Source organism: Trichomycterus rosablanca, chromosome 13, assembly GCF_030014385.1.
Source record: "Trichomycterus rosablanca isolate fTriRos1 chromosome 13, fTriRos1.hap1, whole genome shotgun sequence".
Taxonomy (NCBI): Eukaryota; Metazoa; Chordata; class Actinopteri; order Siluriformes; family Trichomycteridae; genus Trichomycterus; species Trichomycterus rosablanca.
The window spans coordinates 28,477,817-28,497,061 of record NC_086000.1 but is presented as its reverse complement, the minus strand read 5'-3'; the positions used below and the strand labels follow the sequence as shown (position 1 = coordinate 28,497,061).

Below are 19,245 nucleotides of genomic sequence, written 5' to 3'. Positions count from 1 at the left end.
TACCAGTTCATATTAATTATGTTATGTATTTATTTGGATTTTAACATCATGTTTTACACACTTTGGTTACATTCATGACAGGAACGGTAGTTACTGGTTACACAAGTGTCATCAGTTCAAGTCTGTTATGTCAAACAACCATCAGTCATGGACAATCTCCAGTTCACCCCACAGGGCGGCATGGTGGCTCGGTGGGTAGCTCTGTCGCCTCACAACAAGAAAGTCCTGTGTTCGATCCTCCCACAGTCCAAAAACATGCAGTCAGGTGAATGTGTGTGTGTTTGTGTGTCTTCCCTGTGATGGACTGGTGCCCCGTCCAGGGTGTTAATGTGTGCCATGCGACCATTGAAAAGCTGGGATAGGCTCCAGCATCAAGTGACCCTGATTGGATAAGCGGTTAAGAAAGTGAGTAAGTGAGAGAATTCACCTCACTTGAGTGTCTTTGGACTGTAGGAGGAAACCAGAGCTCCCGGAGGAAAATCGAAACCCAGAACCTTCTTGCTGTGAGGCGATAGTGCTACCCACTGAGCCATATTAATGGTGTCAAATGAGTTTAAGTTTATGGCTTTGTGCAGACCACTGGAGTTCCTCTACACCTAAACTAACTCATGTCAAACCTTGCTTTGTGGACAGGGACACAGTCATGCCAAAACAAAATAGGGCCAGACTCAAACTGTTGCCACAACCAAAATAGATGGATGGATGGATGGATGGATGGATGAATGGATACTTTATTAATCCTGAAAAAAATTTAAGACATTAACTGAATGTATGGCTGAAGCATCTAAATACAATAATTAGGAGGCGTGTCAAAATACCTTTGGCTATATAACGTACCAGAAAACAACACAAACCATGAACAAAGCAACCACCATCTCTGTTCATAATAAAATGTATTTTTCAGTGGTTGGTTGCTTCCTGTTGAACCCTCAGGCTGAAGCTTTACCCTACATTGGTAGATCTTTCACTGCTGATTAACTCAGCAAGACAAAAAGCTTCATCCTAATGACAGGTTATGGTTTTTGTACAGCTCTGTGATTAGACTGGGATGCTGTGGGGACTAGCAGCACAGTACCAGACTGCAGAGTCGTTCACTCTCACTCCATCAGACTCCAAAACCATTTGAAGATTTTCAGGTCTGTTAGACGTAAACCGACCCTCACTTTTTGGGTTCATCAACCCAGTGCCACCAGAAGTGAATACCAATTTGTTCTCCTCTTTAGGAGTCCAGCGATACCAGAACATGTCTGGATTACTAAAACCAGTTACAGAGCAGAAGATCTGTAGTGAGGAACCAGAATAAAGAACCAGCTGCTTTGGTTTCTGATTGACCTCTATGAGCTTTGAACCTGTAATAAGAAAAAATATTAAACATTTGCAGCCACAACAGATCACAATTAAAAAGTAAAAAAACAAACAAACATCCTGTTATGTTCTTACATGATGTGAGAAGCCATTGGATTGTTAGAATTAAAACAATTAAATGTACACAGGCCATTCTAAATAGTACAACATGCAAGTGGAGGGCATTGATGCTGAAATGGGTTAGTTACTTGACAAAGGGGTGGGACTTTCTACATGATGTATAGTCATATACTGGCTGTGGACCATTCTGAACTGATCATGATTAGGTCCCAACCCCTGCAAAGTTTACATTCTGTGGGAAATAAAAACTGAAACGCATTTCCAACATCATTTTTATAACAGCATTTTAATGTAATATTATTAAATCTTATTATTATACTTATTGCTCTTTTGGTGCAATAGCATCACATCATTATATCATGTTATAACCCAACTTTAGGTTATACAGACTAGCACTGGGATAGGAGCTAAATAAATGTGACAGGGCAGTATCAACAAAATATCCTGGTACTCTAAAATACTACACCATTTAATTTCTTTATTAATTTTCTGCATTATTTAACTGTCAAATACTTTATTTAGAGCAGGGGTGTCAAACTCATTTTTATCGAAGGGCTACGTCAACATTATGGTGGCCCTCAAAGGGCCCTTTGTAACGTATCCTGCTGCGATTGCTGTCTGCCTTTTAATTCTTGGACAGTTTGTTTTTCTTGGAGGCTAAATCTAGCATACTTATATCTGTGCTTGGTGTCAAAATGCCAAATTCATATTGTATATCTATAATTGTACTTCTTTACCACAGACACGGCCTCATTACACACAAGACGTTGCGTTTTTTCTTCTTGAAGCACAAACTTGTATTCACTTTCCCATCTTTTATTAAATTACCTTCCTTCTGCATCAATTTGTCTCTTATTGGAATGTTTTGGGATTATTTGTAAATATTTCTCAACTTCACTTGTTTGAAACCCGCCTTAGTTAAACTCTGATGGGGTAACACCGTCATCTAGTGGCGAGATACGGTCACTTCACGGGTCACAATAATTGACATGCATTGTGGAAGATGTACTGTAGTTTATGTACGATTTTACAATATGTTTAAGGACAATCATACTCCTTTAAAGCTCTCACAGGCCACATAAAATGATGTGGCGCGCCAGATTCGACCCGTGGGGCTTGAGTTTGACACGTTATTTAGAGCAAATACTAGCTCTACAAAAACAGTCTATCCTTATTTTTCCTATTGTATCTTTATATTAATATTAATATTATATACATACTTTTTGTTTATATGTATAGGTACATAAGTAGGTACGTAAATCTAACAGGATATATTTGCTAGAACTTAACCCAAAGTGGTTAAACACTCCCCTCCCCTGTCATTGTTTAGATACGGAATTTATTTTTCTACCCTGTTTGTGGTCTTTGCAGCTTTTGCATGTGTCTGCAGCATTTCTGACTGTGCATATTTTTGCATGCACATGTACAGTAAGATACCAGCAGCCAAGTGCCAGTAAGTGCTGTTTGTTCAGTACAGCAACTTGTAATATAAAAGAAGTTATACTGAAAAGCACAGTGTAATCAGATCTAGTACTGTCAAACTGTTCATGATACTGTTCCTGTAGTTCCAACAAACAATGGTTTGTTTACTGTCATTGTGTTTTAGTTTGTTTCATTGTAATGGAATTATGCCCTATTATAAAACAACATAATGCAGCTGCATTTCAATTTTCTTACATAATTACTTTCCTTTATAGTTGTTTTCCTTTTAACAAGTGTCACAAATTCAGCCCCTCTTTGCTTCCAGAGCATGGTGAGTGTATAGGTGCCACACCCATGTTTCTGGGAGCACATGGTTGAGGAGGCTTATCCACAGCTGCACCTTGTTTAGGGGTTCTTGTCAGGTTTGGTTCTAGCTCTAGTTCGGTTCTAGCTCTAGTTCATGTCCTTGTCCAGTCTTGTTTAGTAAATATTGTCTTGTTAAGCTTTTGTGTTAGTGTGTCTGGTTAGTTTTAGCATTGTTAGCTTTGGTTCAAAATAGTTACTCACATTGTATGTATTTAGATTAGCATTTAGCTTAGGTCGTGTGTTTTTGTCTGGTCTTGTGTACTATCCGGTCTTGTCCTTTATTATTAAACTTTGTTAAACAGCATCTGTGTGTGTGTCCACCTCTCTTGTCCTGTTAGCCCATTTGTTACAACAAGTTTGTAAAATTCCACCAAGTTAGCTTGTGTGTTTTGTGTTAATGAATTTATTGGTTCCTTAAATCTATTTTAAACATCTTATTAAAATGGATCAGAGTAAAAATCGCCCCTTTAATGAACTATATCAACAAACCATTATTGGTGGTGACCTAAAAATATGAAAAAGGGCTTGCTACCACCTATGCCTGGAAGAGGCTTATACTTGTTTTCCTGAGGTTGTAAAGAAAACACTAAATAAGAGTTTAAAACATTTGCAGAGCTAATAAATCTACAAAATGTCAGTCATTGCATTTTACTTCTCTTTTTCTTAATTTACTTTTTAATGGGTTAAACAACTGCTATACAGACAACAAGAAATATTAGAGTAGACCCCTGCCTTTTGGGCAGATTTAAAAGCAGCCATTATAAAGGCTGTCTGCCAATGAGCCACAGCTGATCACCATGATTCTTAATGAGTCTACTCCATTTGATTAGCAGCCCCACCCATTACTCTCGTTTGATGCCACACCTACACCTTTACTCTGCTTCAACACCAATACTATCTTTATGAGAGGTTCTAAAGCACAGAGTGTGAAGAAAATCTAGTTTTCTCATCAAGTGTCTACGCGCAAACCATTTAGGAGTTGTATAAAATCCTCAGAAAAGGATTATTGCTAACCAGGGGATAAAGGGTGGCTACTTAACAGATCCTTCATGACTTATAACCTGGCAATCTAGTTTTAATGATGTAAAAAGTTGTAATGGATAACCAAAACACAATAAAAAAAAGGCAGAATTACTTAAATGTTTGTGGGTTTATTATTATTTCAACATTATGTATCATTATGTCTAAAAAAATACAGTATCAAGAGTCTATCAAAAAATTTCTTCATAAAAATACACATCATAAAAGCATATAAAAGCATAATACATTATTATAAATAAAACTGTGGTTGTTCCTTGTCCTTGTTGTATTTTTAAGTACATTTGTTCTGTACAGTTGATTGACCAAAGCTGATCGTGACGTGTGGAGTCAAATGTAGGCAGACCGCAGGAAAAGACATCCAAGTCCTGATCATCAGATTATGCCTAGTTCACACTACACAATTTTTGCCCTGATTTTCGCTCACCGACTGGTCGGTGCTAGATTTGCCGGCTCGGGAGCAACTCGGCGTTCGCTCGGCGATCGAAACTTGGCTCTCAATCACTATGTGTGAACTACTCAACAACTTGATCCGAAGTGCGATTTCTAGCATGTCAGATATCTGAATCTGAGTTGCCTGATTGGCAATGAGTGCTATGTCGAACAGCCAATGAGAACGCAAGATACAGTGTGAGGGGAAACGCAGAAGAGGCTTGTAAAAAGGTGGGACAGGGGCATTATATAGTTTATAGCAGAATACATCGGCACACGCACAAGTTTTACAGTATTTCTGACCTGATCGTTCTCTTCAGAACGTAACACCAACGTTGCATTGCAAAAAATATTTATTAACCTCCAACTTACTATAGAACAATCCAAGCCAAATCAACTCAGATTCATTTATTTTTCCTCTTTGATTTTACGCTGCACATCAGCACAAACTTATTCGCTCATGACTTGCATTTTTGGACGTGGTATCGTTAAACCTTTCGTCACTTCTCGCGTTTGTTTTCGTGACAAAACGTAGTTTGGGAGACCAGAGAAGCTCGCCTGCGATTCCAGTTGGTGATAGAACGTGTAGTGTGAAACCCCCTATCGCCGATCCATCGTGTAGTGTGAAATACACACCGACTTGAAAGACTCCCGATTACAGAGATCCAGTTGTGTAGTGTGAACTGTACAGCGACCTGACGACTTGGAAAGTCGTGTAGTGTGAACTTGGCATTAGGCTCTTCATTAGCGCTCTTCACTACCCTTGTCGAGTTGTTCTGCTTTTTTCAACTGCATATTTGTAACAGCTGGCACAACAGAAGCTGGAATAGTACTGGTGGCCACACAGACGGGCACTGACGATCAGCCTACAGTTAGCCAAATTGGGTTCGTCAACACAGTTGGGCGATGGCCCGTGATCCCCGTCGATTTCTAAAGAGAGAAAATAAAATAGTTGTGTGTCAATCAAACGGGACTTTCATTAACATTTCTCTCCCACATACCCCCCTTATTGTCATTTAATGACAATGAACAGACAGGAACTATTCCTGCCATGCACCCTGTGTTTTTAGGAGGTGCAACACCCAGTCAAACCCTAGCCAAGTTAAAAAGGTTAGTAAGAATAATTAGATGTGTAAATAAGCGCATTATAATAAATGGTATTAATTCATGTTATATAACCTGGAACAAATATTAATTAGAATTAATTATGAAAAATCTTAACACTAAATAAAGAATTTAAACATTGCTGTTAAACATGAACATTATACCTTTGGTCACCCGTATTTCAGCACTGGCACTAACAGAGGTTGTGCCAACATAGGCACTGCAAGTGTAAGAGCCCTCGTCTGCAGGCTGCACGTTATACAGGATTAGAGTGCCATCTGCTGACACCTGCACTCGAATCCCATCAGGTCTCACTGGCACTCCGTTCCTGCACAGCATATAAAGAACAGTATGACAGTAGTAAATTATTCAATGGCCATTTTAATAAGATCGTCTGTGGACCTGTTCTTTCCTGTAAGTATCCAATCCACCAATCATGTGACAGCAGTGAAATGTATAAAATAATACAGACACAGGTTAAGAATGTCAGGTGTGATTAAGAAATGATTATGCAAGTGTGAAAACACATCCGCTTCCATTCTTTTTAGCCTAGAATTGAAATCTTAGGCTATGTTGGGCACGGGACCATCAAAACTAGACATTTAAGAAAGGAAACGTTGCCTGATTGGATGAATCTTGATTTTGGCTGTGTAGTGCAATTGGAAGAGTCAGAATCTGGTGTAAACAATAGTAATCCATAGACTTAACCTGCCTTGTGTTAACAGGTAAGACTGAAGGTGGTGGTGTAATAGTTTGAGGAATGTTTTCTATAATCAATGGCCCCCACTATTAACAGATGTTAATCCAATGGACCTCTTGCACAATGTAGCATGACGTATTTCCGCTTTTTAACTTTCTGGAAAAACATCTGTTAACTTCGGTATTTAAAAACTCCAGCAGCGCTGCTGTGTCTGAATGATCCACCACCTAAATAATACCTGCTCTGTGGTGGTCCTGTTGGGGTCCTGACCAACTTTATCTGTCTTGTGGTGCATTGTTACATCCCTAATGGTTGTTCCTAATAAAGTGGCCAGTATTTTCACATGTATTTAAACTATAAGCACTAGTCAGCATACTTCTAGAAAAATCTACAGACCTGGACCAGGCGATTTTAACATTATCTCCAGATGCTACACAGGGTAGTCGAGCCACGCTGCCCTGGGACACCTGCACGTTTTTTGGTGCTCTGGTGATCCTCAGATCTTCTGGAATAGGAGAACAGGAACACACACTTATTATCGTTTATACTCTTCAGACTGTGTATAATGTCTTTATAATAGATCAAATGTATGCTAGAAGACAAAAATCCAACCTGAAACTCTGAGCTGGATTTGCAGTTGTTCCAGCTGTTGACTGCTAGAGGCTGTGCAGGTATAGACGCCTGAATTAGCAGATGTCAGGTTGTTAATCACCAGGGTGCCATCCGAGTGCTGAGAGTGCCTGTGCCAGTCGGAACATCAAACAAAAGTGCTGAATCATAATCATTACATAACAAAAACAATACTTCTGTAGGATGAACAAGATCCATAAAAACTCATGATTAAGGCCCAACCGAGAAACAGCCGAGAAAATCGCATCACTGAGCTATTTTCTTGTGTAATTAGTTGTGGAATTTAAACTTTAAGGTTTGTGTTTAGTGATTTAACATATTTCATTTGCATAGCATTTAGGTGCCTTTTGTTTACTGGTTAATTTGCACTGTGAGGCAGTCCTAGCAATCCTACGGCAATTCAGTTAGCAATCGGTTAGTCAAAATGTCCAAGATGTCAAAGTCTAAAGCAGCTAAAAACACGACCCTGGTAAATGAGTTTGGAAAACTCCCAACCAATTCTGTGGACACACAGATGACTATGTAAAAACACGGATGAGAATTTTCGTCTTTGAGACTGTTGCTGGATGTTCTAGGTTTACATTCAACCGATAAGGTAGGCTGTGCTGTATTGTAGCTTCTATTTATTCTATCCTAATTTATGAGTGAAATTTAATGACAGCCATTAAATGCGGCACTTTTCTTCAAAAATCCATGAAACCTTTGATTTTTGAAAAACAAAGTCCATGAAATTAAGCACATTTTCCTATATATTAATAATAATAATAATTTTAAATAATTCGTCTGACTTTTGAACTGCTGCTTGCAGAACTAAATCTTTATTCAGTTAGACATGAATTTTATACATACATACACATATATTTTTATATATATATATATATATATACAACGATCAGCCATAACATTAAAACCACCTCCTTGTTTCTACACTCACTGTCCATTTTATCAGCTCCACTTAACATATAGAACTTTGTACTTGTAGTTCTACAATTACTGACTGTAGTCCATCTGTTTCTCTGCATGCTTTGTTAGCCCCCTTTCAGCCTGTTCTTCAGTGGTCAGGACCCCCACAGGACCACCACAGAGCAGGTATTGTTTGAAGAAGATAGAAGAAGATATACTTTATTTGTCATATATACATATACAGTTGTACAGTACAATGAAATTCTTTCTTCGCATATCCCAGCTTGTTTGGAAGCTGGGGTCAGAGCGCAGGGTCAGCCATCGTACGGCGCCCCTGGAGAAGACAGGGTTAAGGGCCTTGTTCAAAGACCCAACAGTGGCTGCATAGCAGAGCCTGGATTTGAACCCCCAATCTTCCGGTTGATAGCCCAAAGCTCTACCCACTAGGCTACCCACTGGGTGGTGGATCATTCTCAGCACTGCAGTGACACTGACATGGTGGTGGTGTGTTAGTGTGTGTTGTGCTGGTATGAGTGGATCAGACACAGCAGCGCTGATGAAGTTTTTAAACACCTCACTGTCCCTACTGGACTGAGAATAGTCCACCAACCAAAAATATCCAGCCAACAGCGCACCGTCTAGAAGATGACAAAGTCAAACAGCAGCAATAGATGAGTGATTGTCTCTGACTTTACATCTACAAGGTGGACCAACTAGGTAGGAGTGTCTAATGGAGTGGACACTGAGTGGACATGGTATTTAAAAACTCCGATCCACTCATGCCAGCACAGCACAACACACACTAACACACCACCACCATGTCAGTGTCACTGCAGTGCTGAGAATGATCCACCACCTAAATAATACCTGCTCTGTGGTGGACCTGTGGGGGTCCTGACCATTGAAGAACAGGGTGAAAGCAGGCTAAAAAATATGTAGAGAAATAGATAGACTACAGTCAGTAATTGCTGACTATATGGTAAGTGGAGCTGGTTGTAGGGGAGGTGGTTGTAATGTTATGGCTGATCAGTGTATATACAGTGTATCACAAAAGTGAGTACACCTCTCACATTTCTGCAGATATTTAAGTATATCTTTTCATGGGACAACACTGACAAAATGACACTCTGACACAATGAAAAGTAGTCTGTGTGCAGCTTATATAACAGTGTAAATTTATTCTTCCCTCAAAATAACTCAATATACAGCCATTAATGTCTAAACCACCGGCAACAAAAGTGAGTACACCCCTTAGTGAAAGTTCCTGAAGTGTCAATATTTTGTGTGGCCACCATTATTTCCCAGAACTGCCTTAACTCTCCTGGGCATGGAGTTTACCAGAGCTTCACAGGTTGCCACTGGAATGCTTTTCCACTCCTCCATGACGACATCACGGAGCTGGCGGATATTCGAGACTTTGCGCTCCTCCACCTTCCGCTTGAGGATGCCCCAAAGATGTTCTATTGGGTTTAGGTCTGGAGACATGCTTGGCCATTCCATCACCTTTACCTTCAGCCTCTTCAATTAAGCAGTGGTCGTCTTAGAGGTGTGTTTGGGGTCATTATCATGCTGGAACACTGCCCTGCGACCCAGTTTCCGGAGGGAGGGGATCATGCTCTGCTTCAGTATTTCACAGTACATATTGGAGTTCATGTGTCCCTCAATGAAATGTAACTCCCCAACACCTGCTGCACTCATGCAGCCCAAGACCATGGCATTCCCACCACCATGCTTGACTGTAGGCATGACACACTTATCTTTGTACTCCTCACCTGATTGCCGCCACACATGCTTGAGACCATCTGAACCAAACAAATTAATCTTGGTCTCATCAGACCATAGGACATGGTTCCAGTAATCCATGTCCTTTGTTGACATGTCTTCAGCAAACTGTTTGCAGGCTTTCTTGTGTAGAGACTTCAGAAGAGGCTTCCTTCTGGGGTGACAGCCATGCAGACCAATTTGATGTAGTGTGCGGCGTATGGTCCGAGCACTGACAGGCTGAGCCCCCACCTTTTCAATCTCTGCAGCAATGCTGACAGCACTCCTGCGCCTATCTTTCAAAGACAGCAGTTGGATGTGACGCTGAGCACGTGCACTCAGCTTCTTTGGACGACCGACGCGAGGTCTGTTCTGAGTGGACCCTGCTCTTTTAAAACGCTGGATGATCTTGGCCACTGTGCTGCAGCTCAGTTTCAGGGTGTTGGCAATCTTCTTGTAGCCTTGGCCATCTTCATGTAGCGCAACAATTCATCTTTTAAGATCCTCAGAGAGTTCTTTGCCATGAGGTGCCATGTTGGAACTTTCAGTGACCAGTATGAGAGAGTGTGAGAGCTGTACTACTAAATTGAACACACCTGCTCCCTATGCACACCTGAGACCTAGTAACACTAACAAATCACATGACATTTTGGAGGGAAAATGACAAGCAGTGCTCAATTTTGACATTTAGTGGTGTAGTCTCTTAGGGGTGTACTCACTTTTGTTGCCGGTGGTTTAGACATTAATGGCTGTATATTGAGTTATTTTGAGGGAAGAATAAATTTACACTGTTATATAAGCTGCACACAGACTACTTTTCATTGTGTCAAAGTGTCATTTTGTCAGTGTTGTCCCATGAAAAGATATACTTAAATATCTGCAGAAATGTGAGCGGTGTACTCACTTTTGTGATACACTGTATATATATACTGTATATATACAGTATATATATGTAATTTGTAAAGTACTTTGACACTGCAATTTCCTTCGGGATCAATAAAGTGTTATCTTATCTTATTTATCAGTTGAGCCCAGTGATTCTGTGGAAACCAACCCTGACTGGGATAAAGCAGTGACAAAACATGAAGTGACATGAAGATATACACACATACCTGAATGTGTTGAGAAAGTCCTCTTTTTTGGTCCACTGAATGCTGACCAACTTAGCAGCTGAGGACGGAAGAATGGTACAGTGTAGCCTGGCACTCTGACCTGCACGTCTCTCGACCAGCGTCGATTCTGAACGATCAATACTGAACCTGATATAACACAACACGTGCACAGTAAGTGGGTGTGTACGTGCCTACATGTGCAGATGTGTACACGTGTTTGATACTGAGTACCTGGGGGGAATGACAATTATTGAGTCTGCAGGATTGGACCCGTCTTGTGAAACTGAGGGTTTATAAACTTTATCCTTAGCCTCTAGAAGCACAAAAAGCACAGTGTGTGAGGATTTAAAATGTAACAGTGATCCGCATACATTCAAATTTACTAAGTTGTTTATTGTTTATCCAGTGCAAGTTATTATAAACTGTAATGATAGGTAAGATTCACCTGAGACGGACAGATAGACGTATCGGTAATCTCTCTCACTGTCTCGTGTGGCCAAACACAGCAACCAGCCGGAGTCCTTCACCTTCACTGGGCCCACCAGCAGAGAGCCGTTCGGCTGCTGCTCATGTCTGCACGTTCATAAACATTTCATTAAGAAAGGAAATATTAATAAACAGCACGAAAGCATAGGAATACATAAGGATGAATCAGAAGGACACATAAGAATATATGGACAAGTTATAAATATAAGATTACATATCATGTTTTATTAAATACAAACCTCAATTTCATAAAAATTAGGACAGAATGTTAAATCTGAATAAAACAGAACACAGTAATGTTAAATCTATTTTACCATGTATTTACATTAAACAGTACAAGACATTTTGCCCATATAGTGTATGCGCTTATTCTGATCATTATGTCTGCAAAACCTTTCCAAAAAAATACAACCCCAAATCAGAAAAAGTTGGGACAGTATGGAGAATGCAAATAAAATAAAAACACAGTATTCCTTTCATTTACTTTAACTTTTATTTGATTACAGAAAGGATGAACCTGAGATATTTAATGCTGCCTTCAAGACGTCATCTTTTCCAGGGACGTCCATGCATTTTTCAACAAGACAATGCAAAACCACATGCTGCACACATTACAAAGGCACGGCTGAGGAAGAAGAGGGTACGAGTACTGGACTGGCCTGCCTGCAGTCCTGACCTGTCCCCAATAGAGAATGTGTGGAGAATTTTGAAAGGAAAAATGTGACAACGCTGACCCCGTACTGTTGCACATCTTAAGACGTGTTTGCAGGAAGAACGAGACAAAATAAAAGCTGAAACACTAAATCACTTGGTCTCCTTGGTGCCAAAATGTCTTTTAAGTGTGGTGAAAAGGAATGGCAACATTACAAAGTGGTAAATGCTTTACTGTCCTAAATTTTTTTGGAATGTGTTGCAGACTTGAAATGCAGGAATGGATAATTATAAACATATCTCAGGTTCATCCTGTCTGCAATCAAATAAAAGTCAAAGTAAATGTAAGAAACTCTGTGTTCTTTATTATTTGCATTTTCCATGCTGTCCCAACTTTTTCTGATTTGGGGTTGTACAATAGTCAATTTACTAGCTAGTCAACTAAGCTCTTAAATCAAGGCTTTTTGAAAAGTAACAGAGTTACTGGTGAAGTCTTGTTTTGCAAAAAGACCCCTGTAATTACATTATTATACAAATAGCTTGATTGCTTTTTTTATGTTAGATTTGAGGGTAATATACCGTAGTATGTTTACAGCATGCAGATTTTCAAAAATAAAATTGATACTACTAATTATACTGATGGGTGGCTTCTACAGAACTGTGCATGATGGTTTCTAAATCTCCTAGCTCACGGTAAGCTTTAATCTATTTATTTAAATCATTATGGTAAAAAATGCATTGCATTTTATTCTCGGAACCTTAACATTCAGCTCTGTAAGTTAAATGAAGGTTATCGCATTAATATGCATCAATTATATAACAGCTAAATGATGTACTGACCTGGAAGGGTCAAGAGGGACGCCATCTCTTCTCCACTCCACGATCACAGTAGAGGATGGAGGCGGGGTGACTTTACAGGGCAACACCACCCGCTGGCCCTCTATACCCTCCACCGTAGAAGGATCCGACTTGTCAATACTCACACCCACAGCAGACCAACTGAAGCGAGGAAGGCCGAACAAGGAGGGAAAGGATGAGCAGAAAGAAAGACATGCAGAAAAACAGAGAGAGAAAGAAGGAAGAACGTTTTACTTTATGCTTTACGATTGGCGACAGAACGGCATGTGCAGCCACCAAAGTAAGCATAAAGATCAGCTTTGACCTGCTTAATTCACAGAAAATCATATTTCTGTGAGCTCTGTTTCAGTCTAAAGAGCAAACATCCTTTAGACTACACAGAGATGATAGTGTTTAACGCTCATAGGTTTCATACGCTATAGCCAAGGGCTGTCATGCACTTAATCCTGCTAGGAGAGCTCAGAACTGCAAGCTGATTTTGAAGAGCATTAACTCTGAAAATCTAAGTTTGCCTTTAGTTACAGCCGGCTGACCGTCACCATAGTTTGCTTTGGTTACTGAATTTTACAAGATCATGCTGCCCACATGATCACACAGTAACTCAAGTAGCAGTTCACTACCATAAAGATGGCTCACACGCTGTAAAACAACACATGGGACCCCAGGCAGAAACAACAGAGAGTAATACTTTACTCATTAGTAATACATAATATCAGCAATACATAAAAGATTTTAATGTCATGTTTTAAACATTCATAACAGGAAGTTAGATTACAGTTCAATGTCAAACACTGCCCAGGGCAATTTTGTATCTCCAATTCACACAACTTTGGACTGTGGGAGTAAACCAGACCTCCCGGCGGAAACCCACACAGACACGAGCAGAGCTTGCACAGAAAGAACTCCACACAGAAAGGACCCGGACCGCTCCACCTGCAAATCGAACTTAGGACCTTCATGCTGTGAGCAGACAGATCTACCCACTGAGCCACCATGCCACCCACATTAATAAGATAATAAATAATTAGGGCAAAATTGTCCCACAGTTTTTGAATAAGTAAAATGGGTACACAATAATAAACACTGTATGTTTAATTTAATTAAAGTAAACCAAAGGCAGGTCCTAATCCTAAGTATAATTTGCACTGTGGCTACTTTTTAGTTACTTTTATTATTCCCCATCTTTTATAACGCAAAGCTTACAGTATTTTGTATACATTTATGTTTCCATCAGACCAAAACCAGTAACCCTGCATCATATTAGCAAATGATCACCCTGTAAAATCCCCTCACACTGTTTTCTGAAACCAGAGTGTTTGTATAAACTTATTCAGTAAGTACAGCAATAAAAGTACTGAGAAAATAGAGATGTTTCAGCTGAGCTTTTAAAGGCAGATAGTGAGTGACTCTCAAAAAAGTTCTGGGCCATGATATTGACCGGTCTGCCCAACAACAGTAACCAATCTACATTTTGGGATATATAAATGCCAAATGTCAAAGGACCTAAGTGCAATAGAGCAATAAGAATGCAGGAGTGTGGTTAAATGGGCTGGTCCTAAACCATGTAGAGATTTGTATGTTAGCATGAGGTTAAACTGAATATGATGTGGGACAGGTAGCCAGTGTAACCCTACAATTAGGGTGATATGAGACATGGATTTTAAAGACTAACAAACTACTGGAGCAACTCTTTTGACCTGAGCTCTAAAAATGTAATAGCCTAGAGATTTATCAGTGTTTAGTTTTAGAAAGTTAACCTTCATCCATTGTCTGAGGTCTTGAAAATAAGATATAAGTGCAGGTAGTGGGCAGTTACTGGAAGTTTTAGGGCTGACATAGATCTGAATATTATCAGCATAACAGTGAAAATAAATTCCAAGACAATAAATATTCTGACTTAGGGGTAACATAAAGATAATGTACAGTAGATTACAGGGCCAAGAACTGTACCCTGGGGAACACCTTGTGTAACAGCATAGCAGAATTATGATTACCAAGGAAAGCAAAGTGAAATCTATGAGCGATATAGGATATATGACCCAGGTGATTTTCAGTTAGTCTTTGATTTGATCTGTGTTTATATGTCTGATGGTTGTCTACTGGACCTTAAATACTAATATGCATAAATGTTAACTTCAACAACGTCAACAATACAAGCACAGGTGTATCCGTACAGCATGTTAAAACTTTGGATACCTTTAGTCTTTAGTTATGAATGTCTTTGTTAGTCATATATACATTTACACATACAATACATTCCTGTGTATCATAGCTTGTTTGGAGCAGGAATTCAAACACACAACCTTTTAATTGATGGCCCAAACCTTTACCTACTAGGATACCACTCTCCCTGGAAGTGGTACCATTAGGTAACAAATACAAAGGGTATCAAATGAACTGATTCAGCAAAAACAGGTTGGACAATGTTTTTCTACCATGGCACTATGTTTAAATGTACATATGTATTCCTCGATCATGGTTTCAAAGTTTAGCAGCATTTGGACACCTTTCATAATCCACAATACATCAAAAAATGAACTAATAAAGTAGAAGCTTTAATTTAATTAAAAGTGACAAATATACATAAATGTAAGCAAATGCATTTTAGTTTAGCACTAGTAAATGGACCATGTTTTTGTACCACAGCACGACTCTTATTTTTTAAATGGTTGTATACATTTTCTCCTACTACTTAAACACAGCAGAATGTAAAACACACATAGACGAATGCAGCACTAGCGGACAATCACAGCAGGGTTTTTATTAATCACACTGAATTAGTCAGAAATGACAGCCAAAAAAAAAAAATATAACAAAAAGTAGGTGAGTGGGTAACAGTAAAGAAAAAGTCTATGGTAACAGAAATGGACCAGTCCTGAAAAGCAGAGTAATGTCCAACAGGGCCAGAGGAAGGAAATGTGTTGGGTGTAATGGGTGTGAAATTGTACACTAATGTGAGCACATGTACACACTTAATCAGACTTATACTATATTGTGGATGTACCAAAACCATGTGGATGTACCAAATCCCTGCACCCTAGTTGCAATGTATACAGTATATGTGCAATGTGTATGTATGTGGTTGTGCATATGTAGAAAAAAAAACTTAAACAACTCTATGCTAACTACATTAGTATACACATGTGAGTAAATAAATTCAATAATACATTAAGGCCCTGTTTTACTAAGATCATCATGTTTAGAAACACATGCAAACCTTAAATAAGTGCAGGTTCGTTTACAGATTCCACAGAGAATAAAAACTTTCAAATAAGATAAACAACACATTGTCAAATTTGCTAGTCAGTGAATATAGATATATTGCTGACTGCTACTGTGTTAACAACTACAAAAGAAAATACCCGTTTAGTAGACACTTTAGTAGTAACAGTCACACTGTCCAAGTTAAGTGTGAAGTCAGAGGAGACCTAGGGCCAATTTCAGTTTTATCATGTATTAGTTTCAAAAGGTTACTACTCTTCATCTATTGTCTGGGGTCTTGAATGTAAGATATAAGGGGAGGTAGTGAAAGGTTAGTGGTATAGTGGTAGATAATGAAGATTAGAGGGCCAAGGGCTAAACCCTAGGGAACACCTTGTTCCATTTTTCCAAACTGTTTCAGCATTTGGAATGGAGACAAAATAACAGGGACATACAGTATCACATTTCTTGAACAGTCTAAGGATGCAAATCATTATAAAATGGTCAGTCTTGCAAAAAAGGATACTGAATTAGACATGCCTAAAAAACAGCCAATTGTATTTTTACTTTTAACTTCAAAGAGTACTACAAATTAGGCATTATTGAGGGGGACAATTTAGATGTATCACTTCTTGCTAGAAAGGTGCTAAACAGTAAAATGGGCCCTGAGGACTTGGATTCAATCCTTGTCAGCAGTCACTGTAAAGAGCTTCACATATTATCTCTGTGCCTGACATAAGAACATGCAGAAGGTGAATTGGTCTCTTGTAACTGCCTCCTTGATTTAAGTCTGTGAGTAAATCGGTGTGTGTTGCCCTGTGATGAACTGGTACCATGTCTAAAGTCTATACCAAATTTGTATGCAGTGTTTTAAGGTGGCACCAGCCCCATGTTACCCTGACTAAATCTTTATTTTTTATTTACTTACATCAATGGGCAGTTTAAAGCAGACAATCAAAACAAGTACAGCTTTTGGAAGGAGGGGAAAAATCGCAGTGCCTGGAGAAAACTCAACCTGAACAAACAATAAATAGACAAATTCTCATACAAGCTTGTTTAAAGTCACAATTAAAAAAGCATTTCATTGAACATGAGTCCACCTTACTCCCTGCATACACCATGCTTTTGTTTTTTAGGGATTGTTTAAATATATATTTTTATTATATATGCAAGCCAAATATAACACATACACTGATGAGCCATAACATTTAAACCACCTCATTGTTTCTACATTGTCCACGTTGTTTGTGTAGAAACAATGAGGTGGTTTTAATGTTATGGCTCATCAGTGTATAGTTTATATTATGGGTAATCTATAACCTGTATTGTATTGCTTTGTAATCTAGTTTAGAGTGCACATGACTTTTTAGTCCTACCTGTACCCTGAATGGTTCTGATTGGGCGTTTGACCATCATTAAAATATAACCATTTCAAGATTGCAAAGAAGAATGATTTTGTTATACAATGCTGTAGGAGTCCCAACCACCCGACCATGCTTTCAGTTACATTGCCTGGAGGTCACACAAAGCCTTTTCTGTTTGAAAATCAAACTTTACATGCTTATCAAGAGCAATTAAGACAGGCAAAAACCTAATTTACATATTATTTTCGAAAGCGCAATCATTTTCTGAAAATTACCTGCACACATCTAGCCATCACATGCCCAATTTATAATTCTATATAAGCAAATCAGTACTGATTACTTGTTCTTAGTAAATCAGAGCCTTAATGTATAATAAAGACACTACAAATACAACAAACTATGTGCCAAAATATGTTAGTAAGTGCAGCATAGACATAATGTGTGTGTGTGTGTGTGTGTGTGTAAGACCCTAGTCTGGCATCAGTAGCAGGATCAAGCTCTTGAAGTTGGTACAGAGGAGGTATGGTGACGACGGGGGAACAGGTGAAGGGAAAAGATGGCTCCTGTAAGGCCTTCTTACCTGCCATCGTGTTTGTAGACCCGCACGTTTCTGGGGACGGTCCGACGTACCACCGACTGAAGCCCGTTATTGTGGCCACGCGAAGATGTATTGTAGCCCGACCAGATATTGCTAGGGTTGGACGTGTATTCTGGGGTGAAGGGCTGACGGCCCTGGCACTTTCGCTGGCACTCCTCCGTCGTGGCGAAGTTGTTGCTGTTGCCATGGCAACCGCCGTACCAGAAATGAACGCAGCGAGACGAGGCCGAGTCGTAGTAGTAGCGGGCGGTCCATTCAGAACACGGTCCGACCGTGTGGGGCAGGTCGCAAGGCGCACGCTGACCTGTTGAATTGAATTTTATACATGTACATCGTAAATAGTTGTGTGGTCCTGGGTAATATTTTACCCGGTGATGTTTTAGTATTACTTATTTATTAGGACGTCATTTTTTACACACTTTGGTTACATTAATGACAGAAACAGTAGTTACTCGTTACACAAGATTCATCAGTTCACAAGTTTAATGTCAAACACACTCACTCACTCATTGTCTTAACCGCTTATCCAATTAGGGTGGCGGGGTGCTGGAGCCTATCCCAGCTTTTCAATGGGCGCAAGGCACACAGTAACACCCTGGGCGGGATGCCAGTCCATCACAGGGCAGACACACACACACACACATACACACACCCATTCACCTATAGGGCAATTCAGTGTCTCCAATTAACTTGACTGCATATTTTTGGGCTGTGGGAGGAAACCCACGCAGACACAGGGAGAACATGCAAACTCCAGATAGAAAGGACCTGGACCGCCCCACCTGGGGATCAAACCCAGGACCTTCTTGCTGTGAGGCGACAGTGCTACCCACTGAACCACCACGCCACCCCAATTCAATTCAATACAAATAAATAAATTCAATACCGGTATTCGGTCACAGAGAAAGAACTTTTGCAAAAATCACTAAAATCCCAAGACTGAGGGCGCTTAGGTGGCACAGCAGTGTAATACACTAGCCCACCACTGCAGAGGATGAGTAAGAGGTGCTACCAGCCTGGCCAAGCTCAAAAGACCCAATTGGTCGTGTCTTAAATACAGTTACACATCTAATTGTTTTACTACAGATTATTATGGGATTCCTATGGTAATGGTAATGGTCATGATCCTCCAGCAGTCTAACACACTCTCTGGCACAGCAGTCTAACACACTGCACTACTGCAGAGTTTGAGTA

At 39.7% G+C, this 19,245-nt stretch overlaps 1 protein-coding gene across 2 annotated transcripts in view; it reads right to left on the bottom strand.

The window, feature by feature from the left end:
• Positions 1–4,363: 4,363 nt before the first annotated feature.
• Positions 4,364–19,245, bottom strand: part of paplna (papilin a, proteoglycan-like sulfated glycoprotein) — a 60,228-nt gene continuing 45,346 nt past the window's right edge. For both annotated transcript variants that reach the window (XM_063007721.1, XM_063007720.1), the window contains 9 exons: positions 18,034–18,355; positions 12,871–13,029; positions 11,339–11,466; positions 11,125–11,206; positions 10,894–11,040; positions 7,100–7,227; positions 6,884–6,992; positions 5,952–6,115; positions 4,364–5,613 (listed from right to left, as the gene is read on the bottom strand). In XM_063007721.1, coding sequence (XP_062863791.1) covers positions 5,441–5,613; positions 5,952–6,115; positions 6,884–6,992; positions 7,100–7,227; positions 10,894–11,040; positions 11,125–11,206; positions 11,339–11,466; positions 12,871–13,029; positions 18,034–18,355 — 1,412 coding nt within the window. In that variant the 3' untranslated portion in view covers positions 4,364–5,440. The remainder of the gene's footprint in view (positions 5,614–5,951; positions 6,116–6,883; positions 6,993–7,099; positions 7,228–10,893; positions 11,041–11,124; positions 11,207–11,338; positions 11,467–12,870; positions 13,030–18,033; positions 18,356–19,245) is intronic.